Raw genomic sequence first — 27,255 nt, 5'->3', positions numbered from 1 at the left:
TGTGGTGAGTTGTTAGTTGTGTTCAGTCTATACATGTGTAATCTAGAACTTGCCCGGTTAGTCATGTTTGAATTCGACAGTTAGTTTGGTTGTGAGATGATCTTAGGATTTCTTTGTATAAATAGTCACTTTGCCTAAATTAGCCTGACCATATGATGTAAATATCTTTGAGCCTTTGACCTTTTTCTTGGTTAGCCGTTAACAAACCCGTACCCTTTGTGAAAATATTCCAGCTTCGCACCAGTTCCTCCTTGATACTACGAGATAAAAGAGGCTAAAAGCCTAAGTTGGGGGTGGGATAAGTGTGGTGCAGAGGTTAAGAACCTATGTTGGGAGTGACGTATGTTGTGTTAGTTAAAACTCGATGTGGTGGTTGTATATATCTAAAAAGAAAAAAAGAGAAAAAAAAAAACAAAACAAAGAGAGAGAAGGAAATCAGAAAATTGTAATGCAAAGTAAGTTTAAGTTTGATTAGAAATAAATCGCATCGAGGTCGAAAATTTGAAAAGAAAACAAAAGGAGAAAAGAAGAGGTGAATAAAGGTGAAGAAAGAAATGTAGTGTTCAAAGAGGGTGAGTCACTAATACCTAAAAAGTATCCTACCAGTCCCTAAGCCTATATTACAAGCCAAAACAAGTCTTAACGTGATCACAACTAAACAAACCAAGGATGAAAGCATAGAAAATAAGGGCAAGCCTATAATATTTGCATGTGTAGATATGAAATTCTTTGTGAGAGTGAGTGTCTTCTCTTCTCTTTAGTCTTTTGTCCCTTTTTCATTATATATATGTGTGTGAAATATTCTTTGTCTATGTGAGGGCATAAGGATGGAAAATTGTGCAAAAGAAAGTGACCGCCTAAAGTGACATTTGTGTGCATCATGATATGTTCAATAGTGTAATGCCATAAATTGAAGCTTCCGTGTGAGTCGTAGCATTCTTGAGTTGTGCATCATATTTTGAGAGTGAAAGTGAGGTGTTCCTTGGTAGTAAAGCATGCATGCCTGTAGTTCGGAGTCAAAACCATTGTAGACATTATTACTCTGTGATATCTGGGTGATAGTTGAGTCGTTGTGTTGTAATACTTGCTTGAGGACAAGAAAAAACTTTAAGTTAGGGGTATTGATGTGCCGGGAAATTGTGGCTCATTCGATACCTTTTTACGAGAAGTTTTACTTGTTTTTAGGCAAGTATGTGTTGTTTTGATGTGTTTTTGTTGTGTTTCAGGTAAATCATAGAGTTAAGGTTTAAAAACGAAAAGTTGTTGAAATTGCACAGAAGTTGACTTTCACGGTCCATATAATATTATACGGACTGTGTCTGTGGTCGTATTGAAGAAGGACAAGGCAACAAAATGTCAAAGTTGAAAGATGCTGAAATACAAGAAACTGATACGAACCGTATAATATTATACCATCCATATAGTTGGGCGTGTTGAAGGATTTAAGACAAGACAGAGAGCTGTGTTTGAAGAAGGAGTTTCACGACCAAGTTATATAGGCTGTGTAAGTTTATATGGACCGTGTAATACGAGCTCGTGTTTTTCTCTGAGGAAGTGAAGACTAAAGGTCATACAATTTTATATGGGACATGTAATGTTATACGGACCGTATAAGTTGTCGTTTAGGACTTAAGTGCAAATTTTGTAATTTTACATTTTTAAAATCTATAAATAGTCCAATGTAGAGTTTTAATTATTATCAGTTGTTATACTTTGACTCTTGACTTAGAGCATTGAATACTTCTTTGTTTTTGGAGCTTTTAACATCAATTCAAGTATTATTAATTTCTGTTTTCATTAATTTCTGTTTTCATTAAAAGTAAGCAATTATGAATTCTTTAATCTTTTATTTCTTGTTCTTTGTCATGAGTAGCTAAACACCCTTGCTAAGGTTGTGAACCCAAAGATGGGTATTTTGTGATTGGGAATTGTGATTGATATATGCATAATGAATTGTTAGGGTGTATTTATACTTCGTTCTTCATTCATAATCAATGGTTGCAAACATTGATTAAAGCCATAAACTTTATCTAACTTGGGAAAGTACTTAGGGTTTGGTAAGAATAAATAACAAGAACTCAAGGCGTTAATCCTTGTTTAATAAATTCACTTAGGAATAAGAGGAATTTACTTGACATAATTAACCGTTCTTCATATCAAATTTCTTATATTTGGGAAAATCGTAGAAAGAAATAATCTTTATTTATTGGGAAACAGTAGAGATTCAAATAGAGGTTAAGTGCATTCATATAACGATCCATTAGAAGTATATCAAGATCAATACCCGTAATTGTACACTTTATCTGACGGAGACACAACCTTTATATTACAATCCAAAGAAATTAGTTAGCAATTAGTCATAAACAACCAACTTTCTACAAAATCATCGGAGTAAGACATTAGGCCTAAATAAATCATTCTACAATTTTAGTAACATTTTCACACCATATTCCCTGTGGGATTTGACCCCAACCTTATTGGGTTACTATATTTGATATCGTCTGCTTTACGCTAATAAAAGGTTTAATTTGAGCGTATCAAGATCATAGATAAAGATGTTTTGATCCATAAATTTTTATTAAATGAGAAGTAGGGACAAAAATTAAAGACTACCCCGAAAATAGGGCACAATCCTCTTTCTTTTTAAATAAAATAACATTTTTTTTGCACGGATTGCCCTTCTTTTGGGGTGGTCTTTAAATTTTGCCCCTCATATTTGTGTTCTTTAAGTTTTGCCCTTCGCTTGGATATATATATATATATATATATTTTACTTTTCAAGGTAAACTTTTAATTATGCCTTAAGGAAAAGTTCCGCCTTATGGGGCATACTTTTAGTTATGCCTTAACTAAAAGTGTGCCCCATAAAATATAACTAAAAGTATGCCCCATAAGGCGGAAATTTTCCTTAAGGCATAACTAAAAGTTTGCCTTAAGGAAAAGTTCTGCCTTATGAGGCATACTTTTGGTTATGCCTTAATTAAAAGTCTGCTCCATAAGGCATAGTTCCTTAAGGAAAAGTTTTGCCCCATAAAGAATAACTAAACTATGCCTTGAGGAAAAGTTATGCCCCCACCGGCATAACTTTAGTTTTTCCTTAAGGACTTTATGCCGGATCCGGCATACAATCCTTAAGGAAAAACTAAAGTTATGCCGGAGGGGGCAGACTTTGCCTTGAGACATATATTTTATTTTATTTTACTTTTCAAGGCAAATTTTAATTATGCCTTAAGGAAAAGTTCCGCCTTATGGGGCATACTTTTAGTTATGCCTTAACTAAAAATGTGCCCCATAAAATATAATTAAAAGTATGCCCCATAAGGCGGAACTTTTCCTTAAGGCATAACTAAAAGTTTGCCTTAAGGAAAAGTTCTGCATTATGAAGCATACTTTTGATTATGCCTTAATTAAAAGTCTGCCCCATAAGGCATAGTTCCTTAAGGAAAAATTTTGCCCCATAAGACATAACTAAAATATGCCTTGAGGAAAAGTTATGTCCCTCCGGCATAACTTTGTTTTTTCCTTAAGGACTTTATGCCGGATCCGGCATACACTCCCTCCAGCCCTGCTTTGCGAAAATATTCTTTTATTTTATGCCTGAGCGAGAATTCGAACCCAGAACCTCAGGTATCCAAGCTAAGGGCAAAACTTAAAACAACACAAATATGAGAGGCAAAATTTAAAGACCGCAAATATGAGGGGCAAAATTTAAGGACCACCCAAAAAAAGGGCAATTCTGCGAATTAGCCTAGGTAAACAGTGTAAAACCCATGTAATAAAATAAGAAAAGTGGCCCAATAAAGTGGATCAAAGAGCCCAATTAAGCAGAGATCCATCTTGCTGAACACAAAAAATATCAGCAACATTGGTTTGAGATCTCTCTTCTACTAAGGAAGAAGGAAGAAGAAGATGACGGTGTTCCACTTCTTTAACTGTGCAATCTTAACTTTTGGACCTCATGCTGTTTATTACTCTGCTACCCCTTTGTACGTTCCTTTTTTTTTTTTTTTTTTTCATAAATAGCCCAAATTTACTTAAATAGCCAATTTGGGTTTTGATTCAATTTCTATGTTTTTTGGTTGAGTTGGGGTCTCATGTTTAGTGTCCTGTATTATGTCCTATGATTGATTTACTGCCAGCTGCACTGAATTTAGTATTTTTTTAATTAATGTTGAACAGTTTGAAGAGTTCTTGATTGGTAATACTCCATTAGTCAAATTATTCAATTGATGTTATCTTTATAGGTACTGATTAAACACTGTTATTGATGTTTTATCATTATATTTTAAGTTTTAAGTGTATTTTGACCATGGTTAAATGGAAAAAGCTTATGCAAAAAAATGAAGCATTTTGTGGTGTTCTGTCTCTTAAGAATGGTATTGTGATGGGTTTAGCTTCGTCTCTAGCGAATAGTGAATTTGGCAATCTGTTTATCTGATTAATGTTGGATCGAGTATATAGTTTACTTATGCAGCTATGTAGGTTTAATACTCCCTCTGTCCCAATTTATGTGATACTTTTCGCTTTTTGACAGTCAATTTGACTAAACTTTGAAGCTAAATTAGATTAGATTAACTAGTAAATATTTTAAGATTGAAATTTATATATTTGAAAACTACATGAAAGGTACTATAAGTTGGAACTTTTCTTATATCAATTTGGTGAAAAATTACATCTTAAAATATTGGTCAAAGTTCATGCAGTTTGAATCTCGTGAAGTGAAAAAGTATCACATAAATTGGGACAGAAGGAGTATTCTATAGCTATTTAATCTCGTTACATTTCAAGCTACCATCTTTTGCTAATAAGAACCAAAACAGAGGAATCATGACCTTCTCTCTTGGGCATTTATTCCCTATGTTGCTCGGACTCTTCAAAAACGATGTCGCACTAGTGTCGGATCCTCTAAAATTGCACTACTTTTGGAGGATTCGACACACACACAGTGACATTTTGGAAAAGTCCGAGCAACATAGTTTATTCCTTCGGTTGCTCCTAATTTTTCTAAATATGTTCAGTAGTGATGGAAATTGTATCAGGGCATACCATAATTTTTTGCTTCTTGTTTGCTTTCGTGGCAGTGTTTAGACTTTAATATTTAAATCTGATACTTGATAGTATTCTGTCTACTCTATCATTTGATGGTCCGCTTTCAAAAGTTAAGTCAAATTGGACTGCTGTTATGCATGATAAATCTCTGTCCTTCTTGAGTGAGTTGTTCTAGTATGCTTCTTCCTATTTCTAATTGAATCTGTGATTTTAGAATCAAGAACATTTTTATCACCTTGATGTCCATGACATGGAAGGATGGCCTCTATAAACCAATACTATAATTCCGAATAGAATTTTATTTTTGAAAAGGATATTTTGGAACAGATATTGAGACTTAGGTGTTTTTATGCAGGTCCGAGTATGATACACTATGGACTTCAATAAGAGCTGCTGTTGTTTACCTTGTTACCTCACTAATAAAGGTAAATAATTACTGCTCGATTATGCCATGACTACGGATTCATACTACTTTTACTTAAATGAAGAAAAGGAAGCTAAGAGATGGATTGAGTTTTAGCTTTGAGTACCAATTTAACCAGAAACAATGTCGAAGAATATGGACTTAAGTTCCAGGATGTTACTTTTGTTTGTTTTATTCGAATCGCCATCGAGCTCATTTAGATTCTTTTCCTTTTCAGCTTGTTTGTCTAGCAACATTTCTTAATGTATCTGAAAGCGACAGTTTTGATCCATATCAGGTATTTCATTATCCCTCTTTTAATATGTTTCCATTATCATAATGACCGTGACGACCGCTATCATCTTATTTTTGGCATTTTAGCTGTTGTCTTGCTGTCGAGGATCAATCTTTGTTTTGATGTTTCATCTATAATAGTCATAGCTTCAATAAAGTAGGATTGCTAGCTTTTATCATACCCTGGTCCCCTCTTTCTTTTTTCCCTTCCGTTTTACCTTAAAATCATACTGGTGGCATGGCATGGTGAAAGATTCCAGTCAGATTGAGAACTGCAGCTTATAAACTGTCACGTCTATTTGTCGATTTTTTTAATTACGATTGATTAGAACCCGTAGTTTTTGGTTTAGTTCATCAACAGCTACAGATAAATAAAGGTCTTATTTGAATGGGTCGGGCACAATTGAATTTATCTGTCCATAGATGACCCATATTTCAAGGTTTGCTGGATGTAGACTCGGGTTGAAGTACTTTTGAGTCTTCTTTTTCTTCAACCATCGTTTTTCCCAACCATTTGATTTTATCCATCTAGCATAGTTGTATGACCTGAGAAATTGGAACTTGGTGAAAAACACTCAATTGGAACCCACAAAGCTGCCCCTTCCAATTCTTTCTTTTTGTTATCTCAAGTGGTAGGAGGAATGCCTCTTTTGTTTTCTTTTCCTAGGAATTTGAATCCGTGCTGAGCACAACAAATAACCAAAACAAACCGGAACTCAAAGCATCAATGTTACATTTGGCATCAATGTTACATTTGATTGTGTTACAGAAACTTGGGTCAATGATGAATCAAATGGTCACCATATGTTCTCTTCTTGTCTTCCATGCACTAAAAGCTTTTCAATGGAGGCTGATCAGTGGTGTCATTTCTATTTGCTGGAGAGAATAACTGATGTGTCGTAAAGAAAGTTAAATCCCATTTTTGGCAATTTGGTGATGTTTTTTTGTTATTTTTTTATTCAGAGAAAATTTGCTAATAGCTGATCATAAACTGCTCCTTTCCTTTTTGTAGGAATTGTTGAAAGCTTTATTCGGGTTTATAGATGTTGCAGGCCTATATTTTGCATTGACACAGTTAACACACAGAAATATTTCGCAGAATCATAAGTTTCAAGCTGTTGGACTAGGTGAGTATGATTTAACTTTTCCTGAAATAACATGAATTAGTCAGATTTTGATTACTGGGTAATTAAACCTATTAGCCTGACAAGTAAGCTGGAAATCCAGCAATTGAGAATTAGGAATTGTTTCAAAATGCTGGCCTACACAGTTTGGTGAATGCCTTTTTTAATTGGTTCACTGGATTGTTTAGAAGGTAAAGCGTATTTATAAAATGGAAGGCAGATAATAGGTATTATTGGCTGAATTTACCACCTCATTTATCTTAACTTCTTCTGTAATGCTTTGTGGATTGTGAATCTGAATTGGGTTGCTATACGAAATATCCGAGTGAATAGAATTTGGACTAGTTTTACTGCTACCATTCTAAAAAGAAGAATAGAAATTGGACTAGCCTCTTTCATCTTGACAGATTAGTTCTTGTTGTGGCAAAGTTTGTTAAGGCGCAAGCCATTTGATGTATAAATGGTTGTGGAAGTATAATGAATGTGATGATACATTGTGGAAGATTTTGATAGATGCTAAATATGCCAGAAAGGATACACGGAGCCCTCCTTTTGTTTCATAATGCTTCTAGAGGCAGTATCTGGAGCAACATTAGCAAATTGTGGAATGAGTTTCAACAACATACTAGGCTGAAGCTGGGGAATGGTGCTAAGATTAAATTCTGATCTGATGTTTGGCTGGGGGAGGAATGCTTGAAAAACAGATTTCCAACTCTGTATAATTGCTCTGTTAACAAAGTAGGTAATGTTTCAGAATTTTACTCCTCCAGTGGGTGGCAATTACATTTTAGGAGAGGTTTTAATGATTGGGAAGTGGAAGAGGTAGGGCAGTTTCTACAGCTTTTGCATACAGCAGTGGTAGAGGAAGATAAAGAGGACGCTTTGTTATGGACAGTGAGCAATGATATGAAATACTCCGTTAAAGGCGGATATAAATTGCTGCAGGAATGTTCTGATCATTTTGAACCAAATTGGCCATGGAGAATGCTATGGAAAACAAGAGCACCGCTCAAAGTAGCTTGTTTTGGCTGGGTTGATATTAGAAATGCATGTTTGACTCTAGATAATTTGCAAAGAAGAGGATACAATTTAAGCGACAGGTGTTATTTATGTGAAATGGAGCGGGAATCAGTCAATCATCTCTTTATCCATTGTAAAGTTGTGCTAAACAGTGCTGGGAACTTATACTGAGTCTGTGTTGTGTAGCTTGGGTTATGCCTTCAGATGCTAGAAGTCTATGGGAGAGCTGGCAAGGGCAGAAAGTAACAAAGAGCCAGAAGCAACTTTGGAGGACCATTCCCTTGTGTATTTTCTGGACTATTTGGAGAGAAAGGAACAGTACTTGCTTTGACAATAAAAAGAATCATATTTCTAGAATTAAGAACCTCTGTCTACTCAATCTGTTCGTATGGTGTAAGAAGAATATTTTAGAGAACATGGATCAGTATATGGACTTTTTGGATTCTCTTGGAAAATTGTAATATGTTACTCTTGTAGGGTCTGTCTGTTTCCGATGTAATTTGGTGTACCTTCTTGGTACCTTTCTTTTAATAATACTTTTACCTTATCAAAAAAAAAAAAAAACCTGAAAAAGGTAGTCATATTGCGTCTTTTCAAATTTTACTAGAGCCGCAGGCATAACTGATCAAAGGAGTTGTATGGTTGAGAATGAGAGTTCCAATAACAGTATTGTAACTTAAAAAGGTGTGACATGGAAAAGTATTTTCTCGTTTGTTGGACATAATTTTCTTTGTTCCATCATGGTGATCTTATTGTTATACTGGTTATGATAAACATGAAATACTAGACGAGAGGCGGGGTCGACATTTTGACCATTTATTATTATTATTATTATTATTATTATTATTATGATTGTGAAGTTAAACCAAGGAGCAGCAATTGAAATAAATTTATGTATCAAAAAGAAAAAGAAAGAATATTTGTTCTTGAAATTGCTGCAACTTTCTTGCTTTTAACGTCATTGTTTTTATGTTCACAGGGTGGGCTTTTGCTGATTCTGTTCTGCATAGATTGGCACCTCTTTGGGTTGGTGCTAGAGGATTGGAGTTCACATGGGACTACATCTTACAAGGCCTAGAAGCAAATGCAAATTTGGTAGAGTTTTATTCTTCCGGGTCAATTTATTAGCCTTTGCAGTGTACCACCTCCTTCCCTAAAATACCCAACCCTGTAACCCCCATGTCTCCCCCCTCCCCCTGCCCAAGAGAAAGAACAAAAAGGAAACAAGGAAGGGAGAAGAGAGAACATCGACTTCGTTATTTAATATCACATATTATGGAGTTGTGATGAAATCTATCATGTCTTCCCCATCATTTCTTCTTTTTGACTTGTAACATTTGGCCTTATTTCTTACTTCAGGTTTTCAGTATATCACTAGCAGCATTGGGTTCTCTTATGTGGCTTCGGAAAAACAAACCCAAGACTTTGATACCTATCATATATGCATGTGCTGGGATTGTGGCAACAATGCCATCCATTACCAGGTCTATATCCTTATTATAGTGAATTAATTCAGAATGAATACAAATCCTAAGTAGCTGCTTCACATGAATGAAGCAGTACAAACTTTGGATTGCATTGGTAAATACTTCAATTGCTTGGAGAAAATGCGTTAGAAATAAAAAGTTTCTTGTGTACAGTGATAATGGCTATGGCTGGAAATAAGGGTGATACTAATTAGCAAAATACATTATGCATAGACCATTTTACTACCAAAACAAAAGACCATTTAAATCTACATTAACTGTCTGTCTTATAATACAAACTAAACCATTTAAATCTACATTAACTGTCTGTCTTATAATACAAACTAACTCTAGTTTGGAATATTTCAAGTTCTCTTTTCAACAGAATTTTCAAAATTTATATCGTATCAAACGTATCTCTTTTGTCCCATTAATTGACATAGCTTGTGTAACAGTCCAAATGGACCAATTTCTGAAATGGACAGCTTGCCATTGCATTAAGTTGCCGCTATTAGGATTGTCTTTGCACATAAATTGTAAAATTGTGTCAATTTTAATTTTAAAACATCAGAAAATGCCCAAGATACTTGTGGAGAAACATTTTTTTTAATGCTCGAGAAACTAAATGACATAAAATGGGTTGGACAGGGAGTTGGTTTGCATTGATAAAATTAGCATTAATTTGACCTGAATGTTCAAGCTGAGAACCTGATCTGACTTCTACTTAAAGAAAATAACTGCTTATGTTTTAGTTGTATTTTTCATGTCTGATTCAAGAAACAGACTTGCTAAGCTAACTACTATGGTGTTTGCAGTTATCTGAGGCGAGGCTTGGGTTGGCACCTTCCAAAAGTGGTAGGCTTTGAGCTATTCAGCTCATTGCTGATTGCTTTTATCAGTTGGCAGTTGTTTGTTGCATGCCAGAGACCGTCTAACTGAGGGATTACTCGATGGCTTTTCCTCATGGAAGTTGGCACACGATTCTTCAGTGACGAGTATGTCCTGTCCAGTAACTTACTTTTTCAAGATATTTCGAGGGTATTTGGACTAACACTTTTCATTGAATAACAACGTTATGCCCTTTATCATTCACTCTGCAAGTCAGGCTTCTTAACCTTGGAATGTCTTACAAACAAATTCGACCTGGAGGGAATTCGTTGGTTAGCAATTTTGACATGTATTGATTTATGAAGATTAGAGTATATTGAATCATTGACATTTGCATGTCTGAATATTTAGTCCATTTCTGCGCTCCATCATTATTCACGAATGTTACTGCACAAAAATGCTCTGTATGGATAGAATTATTAATTCATTTTCGTGACGTTTGTTGTCTTTTGTGGCATGGATAACTATTGTGCATTTGATTGACACAAATTCCATGGGTTTATGTGTTGTCACGAGTATGTTAGAGTGAATTTTTGGAAAGAACTCACATTATATGTACGTTTATAGACCTTTAAATTTTAACTTGGATTTAACTTTTATATACAGATAGTACGTAAATTTTCACACCCTGGGAGAATTTATACATCAATTAGAGAAAACTCTATATATTTAGTGTGGATTCGTAACCTGGAAATGACAAATAAAATCATTTACAACTCATTGAACTATAAGCATACATCCCTTTTATTTTTGTTTTTACTTTAAAACTTCCTTGCTGGTATTCAACTTTTTGGCTACATAAGTGATGCAACATTAAAAGACATTGACTACGTCGTCTTTCTCAAAGTTCTCCAAATGTGATATAGAATGAAAAGAACATTTCGTCCTCAATATTTACTTATGTTAAACACCATAGATACAGCTATAAAAATGTATTTAAGTTTAAACATTTATCAATTAATATGGTAGTCCAAGGAAATCATGTTAAGCTAAAATAAACTTCCAAACTTCTTTATAAAATGATCCATTCATTTTCTTCTTGTTAATACTTTTAGCTGTAAACCAACGGCCTAGAGCAATTTAAGGTTTACCTTTGTTTCCTCTATTATTTTGTGGTGAAATTCATTGTAGCATTCATCACCATTGGCCTTCCATTTTCCCCCTAAATACACTCCTTGTCTTCATGCAAGTGAATATTTTAATGACTCAATTCAAACACTGCATTGACATAATTTGACCTTAACCTGCAACACTATCTCCCACCAAAAGAGGGAAAAAATTAATCTTCATTTCTCATATGATGAACATATTTTATCTTTCATAATTCTTATTGTGTTTAGCAGATAGTTCTTTTGCAAATCATCTTCCATAGGGCAGCCTTGGGCTTCTTCCGAGGCAGCTTGTTAGTCCGAAATTCCCTTCCAAAAATGCAGGCGTATCGATGTTTCTTCATTTTGTTGCTCTCTTTGATTCTGTTTTCTTTCTCTTGTGCACTCTCTGACCATGAAGCATCATTTCTTGCACGACGACAACTCTCAACACTTCCTGAAAATGGTAATTTACCCGATAACTATGAATTCGAGGTGAAGGTAGAATACACATTTCCCAATTCCAGGCTTAGACGCGCCTACATTGCATTAAAGGCATGGAAAGAAGCTGTATATTCTGACCCTTCTAAATTCACTAGCAATTGGGAAGGTCCAGATGTTTGTAACTATAAGGGTGTGTTCTGTTCGCCGTCTCTAGATGATCCTAATGTAACTGTTGTTGCTGGGATTGATCTTAATCATGCAGATATAGCAGGCTATCTTCCTGTAGAATTAGGATTATTGACAGATGCAGCTTTGTTTCACCTAAATTCCAATAGATTTTGTGGAATTGTTCCAGAGAGTTTCTCTAAGCTTACATTGCTGCATGAGTTAGATCTTAGTAATAATCGTCTTGTTGGTCCTTTTCCTAAGGTTGTTCTAAACATGCCTAACCTTAAGTACTTGGATTTAAGGTTTAACAACTTTGAAGGAGAGTTGCCTGCACAGTTGTTTGACAAAGATCTTGATGCTTTGTTCTTGAATGACAATCGATTCGTATCTACCATCCCCGAGACTCTTGGAAATTCTTCGGTTTCTGTTATTACGTTTGCCAATAACAAGTTCCATGGTTGTATTCCTAACAGCATTGGAAAGATGTCGAACTTGGATGAGATCGTGTTCTCAAACAACGATCTTGGTGGATGCTTGCCTGTTGAGGTCGGGTTGTTAAAGAATGTAACAGTGTTCAATGCTGCTGGGAATTCGCTTTCTGGGATATTGCCAAAGACCCTTAATGGTCTTTCACATGTTGAAGAATTGGATCTTTCGCACAATTCCTTAACTGGCTTTGTTCCGGAGAATCTATGTAGTTCATCAAATTTGAAGAATTTCAAGTTTTCGTTCAATTACTTCAATGGCGAGGCCAAAAGTTGTGAACCACATACGAGGAAAGATGTGACTTTCGATGATACAAACAATTGTTTGCCTGATAGACCAAAACAAAAGTCTCAAAAACAATGTCAGCCTATTGTGAGCAAGCCAATTGATTGTAGTAAGGCTAAATGTGGAGGACCCTCATCAAAATCTCCTCCTCGTAAGAAAAATGAAGTGCCACCAAAACCAACACCTTCTCCCACACCAAAATCTCAACCTCCTAAATCAAAGCCTAATCCTCCACCTACCCCCAAGTCACCACCCACCCCTAAACCATCTCCAAAGCCTCATGCTCCACCACCCACCACAAAGAAGGCTTCTCCTCCTCCTGTTTCCTCTCCACCACCACAAGTCTTCTCACCGCCGCCAATAGTACATTCTCCACCACCACCTGTCCACTCTCCTCCTCCACCTGTTTCCTCTCCACCACCTCCGGTACACTCCCCACCACCTCCCATGCACTCGCCACCACCCGTTCACTCTCCACCGCCACCTCCAGTACATTCTCCACCACCGCCTGTCCACTCTCCTCCTCCACCTGTTGCCTCTCCTCCACCACCCATACATTCGCCACCACCTCCCGTACACTCTCCACCACCACCGGTCCACTCCCCACCACCACCCGTCCACTCTCCACCGCCACCTCCAGTACATTCTCCACCACCACCCGTCCACTCTCCACCACCACCAGTCCACTCCCCACCACCACCTATAGTTCATTCTCCACCACCGCCTGTCCACTCCCCACCACCACCACTAAAATCTCCACCACCTCCTTCTCCAAAGTTGTCCCCGCCTCCACCTTTCGAACATGTTGTCCTTCCACCAAATATTGGTTCAATTTACGCATCACCACCTCCGCCAATCTTCCAAGGATATTAATCAAACAATGAAGCTTTGTCTCGTTTTCACCTTTTTAGTACGTACAATATTTAGTACATGTAGAACTACATCATTGTATTTCTGTTTGTCGAAGTACCTAATATATGGTGATGTTTTTCTTTGTTTTTTTTACCTCTTCTTTGAACTGATAGGAATATTGTTCTGGAAGAACTTGTATATGAAATTATAAATATAAAAATTTTCTACAATCAGGTACTGAAATACTCCAATTACAAGCGTAGATAGTTAACTTATAAAACATAACTAATTTTCTATAACAAGTTAAATTATATATATTGGTTACATGTATAATTGAGATTCAAAATATATATATATATGTTTTTTTTTTTTGAATATATATATATATATATATATATATATATATATATATATATATATATATATATATATATATATATATATTATTTTTTTGTCACGTAATTACATACAGTAAGTTTTTTTGGAAGAAATAGCAAATAACCAAAAGAATAGTAGAAACTAACAGAAATATGCATGGTTTACACTATGTGTTTAATCTTGCACTATTTGGAAAAAAAATTAAAGTGCATATCAGTTTGAAATATGAGGCAAAGCCTTATAACTAAGATGCAAACTGACTTACTGGTGGAATTGTGACGATATACCGCTAAACCGCAGTGGAGTAGATGAGAGTCATATTAATTTCTGGGAGGATAAATGGATCCAGGGGAGGATCTAGAGTGGTACATGGGGATTCATGGAAACTTAGTATTTTTTCTCACACCTTGTATATGTAAAAATATTTACTACATATATATAAATACGTGGGAATAAATCTAATTATTATTATATGTTAACTTGAGGTTACTATAAAAATACATAATTTAAATTGGATCCGCTTATAATTATGGATCCTCACTATGAATCATATGAATTAAGGAAGTGTATCCATGGGCCTCTCGATGAACAAGAGGTTCAAACGGATGTCCCTATCTTGGGGTGGTCTTTAATTTTTGGCCCTCAAATTCAGGTTGAACAAGACCAAAACTGAATACTTGGAGAGCAAGTTTAGTGACTTAACGCATGAGGCTGGAGTATAAGTGAGGCTCGGCATGAAGGTCATCTCAAGAAAGGAAGTTTTAAGTATCTAATGTCTATCATTCAAGAAATTGGGGAGATTTGCGATGATGTCATCTCAAGAGAGGAAGTTTTCAAGTATCTAGTGTCTTCATTTTTTATCTATAATAGATCTGAAAAAATCATTTTTTTCTATTCAAATTGTAAGAGGACAAAAGTTCTCATTTTCTCTAATAAATAAGAACATATCTAGAACATTATTATAACGGTAGAGGCATATTTCCTTCCAACTATTGCCGCATGACAAAATTGAACCATTTCACAAAGTTCAATGCTAACATATTTGAACCTTTTCCTTTGGTTCAATAAAAAAAAGAAAGAAAGGCCAGCGGTGACTCATGACTGGCTGACTTCATTGTCTTAAAGTCGTTTTATAAAGTACGTGTGCTTTTTTCTATTCTCACACGTCGATTTATACTAGTCAACCTTGACAATTGACATCGTAGAATGGAAAACTCTTTTTTTTTTTTTTTAAATTGTTATGTTCACACACGTATTCATATATCTTATACTGACAAATCGACTTTTCACCAAAAAGAAACAAAATAAGCCATCGTGTTTCTGACTTCCAATCACATAGAAGTGAACTTTGAGATTCAACCATTTGACAAAAAATTAAGAAAAAAGAATTTGAGTTTTCTTAGTGTGTAATGCCTGCAAGAGACGACTCTCTATGGTTTTCTTCAACAACAAAACCAACTACCCTTTAAGGCTTTAGCCCTCATCATCCATTATTGAAGAGTTTCAATTCCCTAAATCCCAGAATCAACAAGCAATTCTTGAAATATTTTTTTCCTCATTTTTTGTCCCCATGGCATGTTTTTTGTACTAATAGAAGCATAGTGTTCTAATTTCTTCAGCTACAAAATCTATTACCCTTTAACCCCTACAACCCCACAAAGCAATACTTGAAGAGTTTCAATTACCTAAGTCCCACAACCCCACAAGCAATTCTTGGATTTTCTCTCTCAATTTTTGGCCCCCATGCCATGTTTTTAGTACTAATAGAAGCCTATTATTCTTATTTATGCTCCATATTAATACTCATTTTGAACCCCACAAGTAATTCTTTGATTGTTTTTTCTCAATTTTTGTCCCCATGACTTGTTTTTAGTACTAATAGAAAGCTTAGTGTTCTAATTTCTTTAACAACAAAATCTACTACCCTTTAACCCCCACAACCACATCATCCATTCTTGAACCCCTAAATCCCACAACCCCACAAGCAATTCTTGAAAATTTTTGCTCATTTTTGTTCCCATGACATGTCTTTAGTAATAGAAGCATATTGTTCTAAGTTCTTCAACAACAAAACCTTAAAGACAAGTCAAACAACCCCACAAGCAATTCTTGGATTTTTCTCTCCATGACATCTTTTTAGTAATAGAAGCATATTATGTTGTTCTATTTTCTCCTTGATCCATAAGTAGATATATTAATACTCATTCTGAATCCGCTGACTCTAAATTCTGAATTTGCGTCTCAACAATTGAGATGCCTTTTACAAGAAAAGCATTTTCACTGTTTTCAAGTTCCTCTGCATCTACTTCACCTTCACACGAGTCTCCCAAAAGTTATGGAGGTGGAGAAAGGCGGCTTACTCGGCTGCGTAAACTGAGACATGTTGATGATGATGATATTGATTTGCACCCAAATGTTGGCTCTCAATCCATGCCAGTTTCTCCTGATTGCTATAAGAATTCAGGGTCACCAGTGTCTCGATCCTCTCGGTATCAGAAGCCTTGTCACTGGTCTAAATCCGTCAAGCCTCAGCCTTTGCCGCTACCTGAGCTAAATTCTGTTCAGAAACAAAGTACTAGTGATGCTAATATGCCTGCCAGAGTCCAAGGGGATGCTTCAAATTGTGCTGTCATAAGGTCAGTTTCTTTTATTCTGTTCGGTATTTCTGCTGTTGATGAGGAAAAGTTTTCAATTTTGATAATTTGTTTGACTTAGCTGATTAAAGTAGTTGATAAGCATTAAATAATGAAACATACTTATAAGTTCTTACGAGTTTAGATAGAAGTGCTAGAACTGATAATAGTTTGGCACTATAGTCAATTTGTTATAACTATAATCCTCTTTTATCTGGACCTGAAATTAGCTATGTGAAACTCTGGTAGGTGGTGTCAGGGGCGAATTTAGGTAGGAAAAATGGGTCACGTGAACACATGGTCACCCGACTAAACTCAGTATCTTATGTATATAATTCTTAAAAAATATCTAATATTAATTGAAGGAACACATGGTCAAACAAGATTGAGTGGAACACTGGTTAAGTGCTGGGTTTAATCCTTAAGGTTGCAGGATCGAACACAACTTAATGCACTTTTGCGTCTTTTTTTTTTTTTAAATAATCTTAGCAGCAATGGTGAACCGATCCTCTTAAAATCCTGGATTCGCCTCTGGGTAGTGTTTAAAAGCTTATTTCCTTTTCTTTACCCTTGCTATGTTCAAAAGGTGTGTTGTAGGTAATTGGTTGATGTTTGAATCTGCTCATGCACCAAATTATTGTGCTTGTGGAGCTGTGGAGGTAACTCACAGCTTATAGATTTATCATAATGAATGTTGTTGATGCTGAATATGACTTTCAAAACAGTAGTTATGATGAGAAATACCTGGTCTAACATTTTCAAAGGCATCGTTTTGGTGTTTCCTGTCGAACCGAATTAGAAGAATTCTTGATCCCTTGTGCCTGACCTCTCTTGGAAGACAAGTAATCAGAAATGATAAATACCCCCTCCGCCTGGGAACCCAAAAGCAAAGGAACAGGCTACTAAGTCCTGCTTAGTCTTAATAGCAAATGATGGAGGCTGCTGATTTTGTGTTTAGATTGCAACACTTTAACTTGGAGATTATGATTTTGTAAAAACAAATCCAATTAGAAATATGTCAAAATTCAAATATATTGCATGTTGCAGGGATCCTTCTCATCAAACTCCAGTAGAGACGGGAAACTCTAAGCATAAAAGATCATCTACTCCAACTTATCGCCGTCGGCATTTCTCTCAGGATCAAAATTCTGAAGGCGTTGAAGAGAATTTCAGACTTAACGTTCCTGCTAGAAGTGCTCCAGGCAGCGGTTTTACAAGTCCGAATCTTAGCCCAAAACAATATGGCACAGCAGACCTTTTCCGTCCTACATTTCATCAGGCATCATCGCCCCCCGACAGTTCTTTGGATAGACATGCAGGTTATTCTATCCAACTTTCAACTGCTAGGGTTACACAGAGCGCTGATCATTCTCCCCTTAGTAGCCCGAGATTACATCCAGTTAACAGAATTTGGAACCACCAAAACGGTTCTCTGCATTCACATCACAAATCACTCCCGGAAAGTCCTGTAGATTGGCCCGAAGGCAATAATGTGCACCCGCTACCCCTTCCACCCAGAGTTTCACAACAGCCACAATTACCTACCAGTCAGAACAATATAGATAAACCAGATATACCATATGTAAAAGGTCAATGGCAAAAGGGGAAACTCTTAGGTCGTGGTACTTATGGAAGTGTATATGAAGCTACTAACCGGTACTGTATTAAAGTTACCTTTTTGCTAGATCCTACTTTGGCTGTCGATTTAACATTTTCTTTTCTCCTCTTATAGTGAAACTGGTGCTTTGTGTGCAATGAAAGAAGTCGATCTCAATCCAGATGATCCTAAATCTGCTGAATGCATAAAACAGCTAGAACAGGTTAGTCCTAGAGCCCGTTTGGATTGGCTTATAAGTTGCTTATAAGCTGTTTTCAGCTTTTTTGAGTGTTTGGCTGGCCAGCTTAAAGTCATTTTGTGCTTAAAATAAGCTCACAAAAATAATTGGGTCCATTTGACTTAGCTTATCTAAAGCAGCTTATAAGCTGAAAACAGCTTATAAGCCAAAAAAAATAAGTTAGACTACCCCAACTTATTTTTTTTAGCTTATAAGCTGCAAACAGCTTATAGGCATAAGCCCATCCAAACAGGCTCCTAATGTCCTGCTTATAGAATACAATCTTAAAATATATCTTTACACTGTAAATTATGAGATATATGCAACAACAACAACTACACCTCAGTCCCAAACAATTCAGAGTCAGCTATATATGAATTCTACTTCTTCATTAATCTCATTTCATTTTTTTTTTTTTCAATTCCATTAATCTCATTTCACATCATCTTGCGGATCTTTTTCTTTCATTGTGCCCCATCTTTAGCTAAGTCTGCAGTGCTGCCAAGGATTTGTAGGTCCTTCAAGACAACTTTTAGGTCTACCCCGGCCCCTTTTAACACCTTCACTTACCATAGTTTCGCAACTACGGACCGGTGCATCTGTATGACGATGCGGGATATGGAGAGAAAATATTTTAGATGCCAAATCTATGATTAAGTAAACCGAACTTTAAACTGTTTGAGCATGCTATATAAGCACCTCCTTAATCAAATCAAGGTCATACAAATTTCTTCCTACATTATCTATTGTTGAGAGTTCAATATCAGTACTGTAACTCATTCAGACACACTTTAACTTTATTGATGTTAATGTTCTTTGACTTCATTACTTGTATTAAACGGAAATAGATCTAGAATACGCAAATTTATTTGGACTCAGAGAATTGACTTTTCAAATGGCAATGATTTTATGCTACTTGCTTATGCACGATTTTTGGCATTATCTGACACTGAAAGGTTAGAATTTTGTATGTAACAGCAAATGCTATTAAGTACTTTTCACCAATTTATGCTATGAGATATGCTATAAAGAAATATATTTAATTGTATACATTTGTTTTGTTGATTTTGCCTCAGGAAATAAAAGTTCTCCAGCATTTAAAGCACCCAAATATCGTCCAATATTACGGCAGTGAAATAGTAAGAAGATCTTCTTTCGTACCATCTTATACCAACTATTTGAGTATCTCTTTTCGAACATTTTAATGGATAAAGTGCTATTGCTGTTCAGATGGAAGACAGTTTTTGCATATATCTGGAATATGTTCATCCAGGATCAATTAATAAGTATGTCCGGGATCATGGTGGAGCTATGACAGAGTCAATAGTTCGAAATTTTACACGGCATATAGTATCAGGGCTGGCTTACCTACATAGCACTAAGACGATACACAGGTAAATTGCCTGTTTTAACGAAGGTGATAATGTTAGTTGCTATTTAATGATCCATTACAGGATACTAAAGCCTACAAAGCTCTTTCTTTCAATTTTTGTTTTGTATTTTAGGATATGATTGAGGAATTTCATTGGCTTGATCTCTTATTGACTGGAATGAATGCTTTATCCGGTTATATAACCCTACTAGAAAAACAGGAATTAGCGACAGTCAAACTCTGTAGCTAAACAACAAAAGCTGACGCTAATCCTATTTGGCGTCGTATTAGCGACAGATCGTCAAAAAATTATATTATCTATGAGCTATTTAGCGACGACGTTCACCAGTTTTTTTTTGTTTTGTAGTATATATATTAATTAGCTGATATGACCGTAACTCTAACGGCTTGGATGGTTTCGTTGAGTAGGGACATTAAGGGGGCAAATTTGCTTGTTGACGCATCGGGAATTGTCAAGCTTGCAGATTTTGGATTAGCAAAACATGTACGCCCTGAAATTTCTTAAGCTTAATAGAATATGCTAATCTCTTTCTTTACTTTGTTGTAGTGTTTTGAGTTCTCTGGTGAACTGTTGTATGAAATGAGTAGTATATGTTTCGGCTAGTAAGGTTGCCAGTTTTGAATGCTTTCCAATTACTGCTTTCCTTCTGTTTCTCCAGCATTATTCATCTTAAATGAAGCATAATTGCTACTGGGGCGACTGGATCCTTTAGGAAATGGAAAAAGCAAAAACGGCATTACTTTTCTTGAGTTTCATGTTATTTTTGTCATCTAGCATTATTTTGCAGTAACATGATTCTGCTTCTCTTTTCTCAGCTCTCGGGCTGTGCAACTAATCTATCTCTGAAAGGGAGTCCGCACTGGATGGCTCCGGAGGTACTATTAAGCTACTTTCTAATACTGGCTAGCTGTTTTCTTTTGCTTGTTCTTAAGGTTTTCTCTTTTTCGTCTCGTGCAGGTAATGCAGGCTATGATACGGAAAGATGCCAATCCAGAGCTTGCCTGTGCTATTGATATATGGAGTATGGGTTGTACCGTCATTGAAATGTTCACTGGAGAACCCCCTTGGAGTGGATTAGACGGGGTACGCCACGTTAACAAACTTTGAGCTATTAGGTTTTTACATAATAGCATCATAGCTGTTGAATTTTAGTTTTAGGATGAATCTACCCTTTTGAATTTTAATTTTATATTAGATTTTTTTAGTTTGTTGAGATATTTTAGTTTAATTTTTTTTATTTTGCTATGCAGATTTTCTGCAGATTATGTTTTTGAGATTGGCTATTTAAAGCCTTCTATGCTTAATAAAATTATTGAGAGACAATTTTAATTACTTCCAATCTTTTTTGGTGAACCATCTTTTAAAAAACGAACAATAGCCTGAGAAGCTATGTTGCTTGGATTCTCCAAAAATGTTGCCGTACTCGTGTCGCATCCCCAACAATGTACTACTTTTGGACGATCTAACACGCATCCCGTGAATCCCGTAGTATTTTTGAAGAGTCCAAGCGGCATAGCTCAAGGTCAACTGGCATCTCAATGAAGAGGCCGGAAGTCCAAATTTTTAGTCATTCCAGTAATGATGTCTAAAGAAACCGTGTCTTTTTCTTTTTTCATTTTTTTAGGTGAAAGCTATGTTCAGTGCGCTGAACAAATCGCCACCTGTACCTGAAACATTGTCTTCAGAAGGAAAGGATTTCCTCCGGTGCTGCTTTCAGAGGAAACCTGAAGATCGGCCAACAGCTCTGATGTTACTTGAACATCCGTTCCTAAGTAATGCTAATTCGCGTGAACATAGTGCGACCGTTTCAGGTTGCTCAGAAGATTTTTCTCGGATGAAATTACATGTGAGTGCTACAAGCTGATTAATACTTAACATAATGCTATTGATCTCTCTTTTGTTTCTCTAACTTTTATTTGCTAGACGTCCTCTGTTTTCTGTCTATAACTTAAATTCTGATACTCGAGTTGTTTCAACTTTCAATTCATTACCTTTTTTACGATATTTTGCAGAGTCCAAGGGACTCAACAAACCATATTATGGAATTAAATCTACTTTCACCAGGAATATCATCTAGGCACGCAAAATCTCCACATAACGGGTAATGGTAACTTTCGAGTCCTTTTTCTTTTGTAAATGTTTGGTTATGTCAAGTGTACTCTATATATTTAATGAAATCATCTATCATCCTTGTTTTTGATATTAATATTGATTGTTCCAATTGGTCAGTTTGAGTTGGGACTTGTGCTCCATTGACCATTATATGCTTATCTTATACAAAAGGAACTTGTGTTTCTATTTCAGCGAAACAAGTCACCAATCGCATTCTGTAACGTGTGATTATGGAGCAGCTTCTCACCACTCTCCTCGTTCTACACTAGAAATACTTCCTAGTATTTCTTCGCCAGAGCTGAATCCTAGTTCATCAAATATTCCCAATAATAAGTTTTCTCCTTGGTGAAAATAGAAAGTGTTTATATTTCCCCAGGATTCTAGGAAAGGAAATCTCAATCCTATTACTTGTGTATATGAAAACTTGTGTACATATTAGGCTAGCTTGATAGAGAAAAAAGGGCATAACAAGTTGCAGTGTTTCTGCATATTGGAGTTGTTATGCAGTGGATTGATCCTGTGTACATCGACTATAATTGTGTTACCATTGATGTTTATTTGAGCTATTAAAGGCTTATGCACACTGGCAATAGAATCATGAAGATGACATCTACCGTTAACATTGTATTTTAGTTGAAAATTTATGAAATACTAATATCCCGTTAGAGTTGTATACGGCAAAAACCGGATGCGAGGGGGCCGACTGATCTGCCTTCTTCGTCATTGGAACGACCAAGCCCGGTGACCCGAGCATTCGTGGCCGTTGGTCCGTATAGCCGTCGGTCCGTACGGCTGTTGGTCCGAGTAGCCGTTGGTCCGTGTGGCCGTTGGTCCGAGTAGCCGTTGGTCCGGGTGGCCGTTGCACGCGGGTCACGCGCCAGTAACGTCCTGTCCTGGTCAACTACCCACCATGCGTGTGTCAGACGGCGCCGTCAGTCTAATCCCATCAAATCCGTGCAGAGCTGTCCTTGTTGCTATTATTTTATTAGTTCACATCATATGAGACCCATGGAGGTCACACTATAAATAGAGCACATCCCCCTCCTTTGTAAGGGTTGGCTTCTTCATCCTCCAAGAACACTTGTAATAGAAAAATATATATGCAATCTCTCTCTCAATATCTGATCCGGCCAAGGCCGTTTGTTTCCATTTACGTTGTGTTTCTTCCATTAAGTATTCAATATGGCTTCTAAACGTTCATGTCCGTAGCAAATTAAGCAAATCACCGTTACTAGCCGTTTTATCGCCAAATACTCACACGCTTATTTTCCGCTATCAAATATACATCAAGATCCAAGCACATATCCTATACCCGCGTACAAATTCAATTGGTTTCCTAATTTCGGGGTAAACAGTTTGGCGCCTGTTATACCCCGTACATTTATACGACAAATTATCCGCAAGCAAATCGACTCAAGTTAAAGGAGGAATTATTTTCGGACATGAAATAAGAGCTTTTAATTTTCAACTTTGATTATCACAAAAATTGATTAATTAAAGTTAGACAAGTAAATTAGTGGGACATGTGTCAATGTTAAGGGCTACTTATATAAGACATAAGATGACTTATATTCCTCCATTATTCACAAAACTCATCCATCAAAGTAGAGTTAGTGAGAGAAGCTCTCAAGCTTAGAGAGAGAGGGGTTCCCGGCGCTACTATTCACGGCGGCGCACTGTTCACGGCGCCGCACTGTTCACGCGCACTGTTCATGCCGCTACTATTCACGCCGCCACTGTTCACGGGCACTGTTCACGGCCAGCCCATTTTTGCCCCCTTCTACACAATTAATTGGAGAGATTTGAAGATCAAGAGGAGGAAAAAGATGGAGCTCATGGTAGCCATGGCTTTCTTGAAGACATTTCATGGTGAAAAATTAGAGCTTGTCTCTAAGGTAAGATTTAATTCTTTTCTACATGTTTTGGAGGTAGTTTAGACTTGTATAGCTTGGTAGATGTGTGTTAAATACAAACGGGTTATGTATGTTGATGTTGAATTATAAATTGAGCCGTGTAAGGGGGGTGTTTTGAGTAAGAATGAGGAATTGATTTTAGTAGCATTATGTAGGAATTAAATGGTTAAATTTAAAGTTGTGTTGTTTTATGGACATATTGCTATCCTTGCTAAATTGAAAGGATTGAGGGTATGATTATGTTCATATGATTATTGTTGTTGTTATCATGGGTTATGTGATGAGAATGAAGGAAATTAATGGTTAGAAACTTTATAGAGGTCGTGTGGGTGTGTGAAGAGGAGTGTGGCCGTGAGCCATAGTAATGAAAGAGAATGGTGAATTAAAATTTATTTAGCTTGTTAGAGGTGTCGTTGTGACATTGATGACGTAGATAAAGGGTTAACGAGTTGAGTTGGTGTTGAAATTGGTTGTATGTTGTTATGAGAAATTAAGTGATTTTTATATAATTTTTATGCAATTATGAAAGTAAGATGCTAAATGTGAACTATGGTTGTTATAAATGAATTTGGAAGAAAACAATGTGATTTGGTGGTTTCATTGCAATTGTAGAAGTTTCGAATGGAATATGGAAATGGGCGGAATGGTTCAAATCCTTGGATATTGTTTAAAATGTTATTGAAATATGTTTGGGTAATCTTGAGTTAGTTAATGAATATGGAAAAATGTTGATATTAGTTGGATGGTGTGAAGTTAGAATGGAAGAGTTACATTATGTGGAAAGGAAGGGAAATTTTTTGGATTGTTGGAAATGTTGTATGAATTGCTTAGAATGTCTTTAAGTATTGTTGGTATGGATTCGGGTTAGTATTTAAATATATAAGCATCGATGTTGGCTTGAAGGTAAGTCGTCGAGTTGAATTTATGAGAGTTGTTGAATGATGTAAAAGAGAGTTAACTATTATTATTTTGCATTTCGAATTGGTTATCAATGTTACTAGGTTGGTTATTGTGGTTGTTGTTGTTGATTTTGAGCGAGATACATTCTCGGGATGGCCTATTTACAGGGGAAGTGCTGCCGAATTTTCTGTAGAATTTTCTGATTAGTTTGGAATGAATGGCTTAAGTGCCCTTAGCTAATGATTGGATATTCGTTGGCATATTTGTAGACCTTGGGGAGCCCGAGGCGTAGATTGGGATTTACTTTAGATTGGCTATCTTGGAGTGCGTACGAGGTATGTAAAGCGCAACCCTTCTTTCTTTTGGCATGCCTTAGTTTTCAATAGGCTAGATTATAAGCCTTGAGGAAAATTCTAAGATTCGAAATCCGAGCATGTTATGACCCTTATGTATCCCTTGGCACTCTTATGTATGATTTGATGAAATATGAACCATTATGTCTTTGAAATAATCGCTTTCCGAACTTTGCATAAAAAGATTTCACTTTAAGGAATTTCGAATTTTTTTTGAACGCCATATCTTTCACAGAAAGGCTCGGATTGCTTTGATATGTTCGTAGAAGTTTGTATGGCGTATGATAAGTATGTTTTCCATAGGCGGGCCCGGCTCGGGTCAATACCCGTCCGTGGGTCCCGCGACTTTCCTTTATGTAATTCGGACGACTTTTGAAAGAATTTGGTATGATTATCATTTCGAATTTCAAGTATGGTCATTTACTTATATTTGAGTCTATGATAATGATTTTATGCATATGGTTACTCATGACTCTGCTCGTGCGTTCCGTTATATCTTTCGCCGGTTCCTGGGCCGGTTCTGTTATCGTGCGCACTTTGATATACTCCGGAGTTATGCTGTGTTATGGTTCTCCGAGCTACTCGCTAATGAGGGTCGGGTTCCACATATATTTGGTGTTATGCTGTGTATGGCGTTATGTTGTGATGTGATATGTGACGGGGATACGGAGATTTGAAACTTTCTGGTGTTATGCTGTGTTATGGCGCCATCGACGGGTGGGCGACCATATTCTTCTGTACCCTATGCATTACTTACATATTTTTTTAAAGTAAGCAAATTTTGATATGTTGGATTTGCACTTATGTTTGGTACTTCCATTTCGTTTATGTCTCAGATTTGCTTTCTGTATATTCTGCTTTGCATACTCAGTACATATTTCGTACTGACCCCCTTTCTTCGGGGGGCTGCGTTTCATGCCCGCAGGTACAGACGCACAATTTGGTGATCTACCCATTTAGGACACCCTCTTCTGCTGTTTGGAGTGCTCTTCTCATTTCAGAGCACACATTTTGGTATATATTCGTTCGCTATGTATATATGTATTTGTTCAGGGGAACGGCGGGGCCCTGTCCCGCCATATGATTCGGTTTGTCTGTTTAGAGGTCTGTAGACGTATTTGTGGGTGTGTGTGCCTACTTCTGTTCAGATATGTTTGTATGATCCTATTCGCTATGGCAGCCTTGTCGGCGTGCATTTGTATATGTTTTGGGCCGTTGTGCCATTTGATAGCCTTGTCGGCTTTTGATACATTCGATAGCCTTGCCGGCTTTTTGATACATGTATATGCATATGGTTGCGTTTGAAATATGTCTAAGATAGTTTGATATAATTTGAGGCAGCGTGTGATATTTGTGCCTATATACGTTATCTGTATGTGATTAGATTTGGATAAGTATGTTACGATTTGATATGTTTGTCTGTTTGGGTGTCCAAGTAGGGCACCAGTCGCGGCCCACGGGGCTGGGTCGTGACAGAAGTGGTATCAGAGCGGTCCTTCCTCGGAGTGTCTACAGACCGTGTTTAGTAGAGTCTTGTTTATCGGTGTGTTGTGCACCACATCTATAAACAGGAAGCTACAGGACATTTAGGGTGTTTCCTTTCTTTGAATCTTAGATCGTGCGATAGAGCCAGCTGTAGGAAATGGATTCCTTTTTGCTAACCTTTAATTTCAGCTGGAGGATGGTATCGACGTAAGAAAGTGACTGATGATATGGAAAGCTGCACAGTACTCAGGTAAACAAGTGTATGAAAGATGTATGTCGGGGGAAGCTATTTGAAGTATGATGGAAATATAAAGTTGAAGGTTGAAAAGAAAATAAACCGGGAAATGTCACCGGTGCCGTTTGAGGTGGGCATGTGAGGTAAGTCTCGACATCTGTATACTTTTATTTGTAATTGTTAGCCCTGTGTGGCTACGATGTGATATGATATGATATATAAATACGTATATGTGTTGGCCCTGTGAGGCATGGTTGGTATTTCTTGTGTACAGGTTTTGGAATAGTAAGAAATACAGAGGAACCTCTGCCCAAATTTTCCCGGGAATAAGTAAAAAGGAGAATGAAATATAGGTTCATAATGTGCCTTGAAAGTTTATACCGATAGGGCAAGATCAATCAGAAAAGGTGAAGGGTTAGGTACGCCTAGTCCGCAGGATGTAATATGAAA

The 27,255-nt window shown here is 36.6% G+C and overlaps 3 protein-coding genes across 6 annotated transcripts; all 3 read left to right on the top strand.

Moving 5' to 3' along the window:
• Positions 1-3,799: 3,799 nt before the first annotated feature.
• Positions 3,800-10,691, top strand: LOC132604114 (uncharacterized). Of its 2 annotated transcripts, XR_009568638.1 has the most exons (8): positions 3,800-3,986; positions 5,405-5,474; positions 5,691-5,750; positions 6,759-6,873; positions 8,870-8,985; positions 9,250-9,374; positions 10,172-10,351; positions 10,458-10,691. XR_009568638.1 is itself a non-coding variant. In XM_060317460.1 (7 exons), exons 1-7 carry the CDS (start codon positions 3,910-3,912, stop codon positions 10,293-10,295), a joined length of 687 nt encoding a protein of 228 aa, XP_060173443.1. In that variant the 5' UTR covers positions 3,800-3,909; the 3' UTR covers positions 10,296-10,691. The 2 variants fall into 2 exon arrangements, 1 of the variants encoding a protein (XP_060173443.1); XM_060317460.1 differs by having other exon boundaries at positions 10,172-10,691.
• Positions 10,212-13,805, top strand: LOC132604113 (pollen-specific leucine-rich repeat extensin-like protein 3). The gene is made up of 2 exons (XM_060317459.1): positions 10,212-10,351; positions 12,418-13,805. Exons 1-2 carry the CDS (start codon positions 10,320-10,322, stop codon positions 13,586-13,588), a joined length of 1,203 nt encoding a protein of 400 aa, XP_060173442.1. The 5' UTR covers positions 10,212-10,319; the 3' UTR covers positions 13,589-13,805.
• Positions 13,806-15,224: 1,419 nt separating this feature from the next.
• On the top strand, positions 15,225-26,272 carry LOC132604112 (mitogen-activated protein kinase kinase kinase 5-like). 3 transcript variants are annotated; one of them, XM_060317457.1, is made up of 11 exons: positions 15,225-16,581; positions 17,626-18,234; positions 18,311-18,398; positions 19,490-19,552; positions 19,644-19,807; positions 20,215-20,290; positions 20,623-20,682; positions 20,765-20,890; positions 21,432-21,653; positions 21,820-21,908; positions 26,011-26,272. In XM_060317457.1, exons 1-11 carry the CDS (start codon positions 16,199-16,201, stop codon positions 26,030-26,032), a joined length of 1,902 nt encoding a protein of 633 aa, XP_060173440.1. In that variant the 5' UTR covers positions 15,225-16,198; the 3' UTR covers positions 26,033-26,272. The 3 variants fall into 3 exon arrangements, with proteins under 3 accessions (XP_060173440.1, XP_060173439.1, XP_060173441.1); XM_060317456.1 differs by lacking the exon at positions 26,011-26,272 and adding an exon at positions 22,112-22,532 and having other exon boundaries at positions 15,226-16,581; XM_060317458.1 differs by lacking the exon at positions 26,011-26,272 and adding an exon at positions 22,112-22,280 and having other exon boundaries at positions 15,226-16,581; positions 21,820-21,914.
• Positions 26,273-27,255: the final 983 nt, after the last annotated feature.

This window comes from Lycium barbarum, chromosome 7 (assembly GCF_019175385.1).
Source record: "Lycium barbarum isolate Lr01 chromosome 7, ASM1917538v2, whole genome shotgun sequence".
Taxonomy (NCBI): Eukaryota; Viridiplantae; Streptophyta; class Magnoliopsida; order Solanales; family Solanaceae; genus Lycium; species Lycium barbarum.
This window is presented reverse-complemented; position numbering and strand designations above follow the sequence as displayed.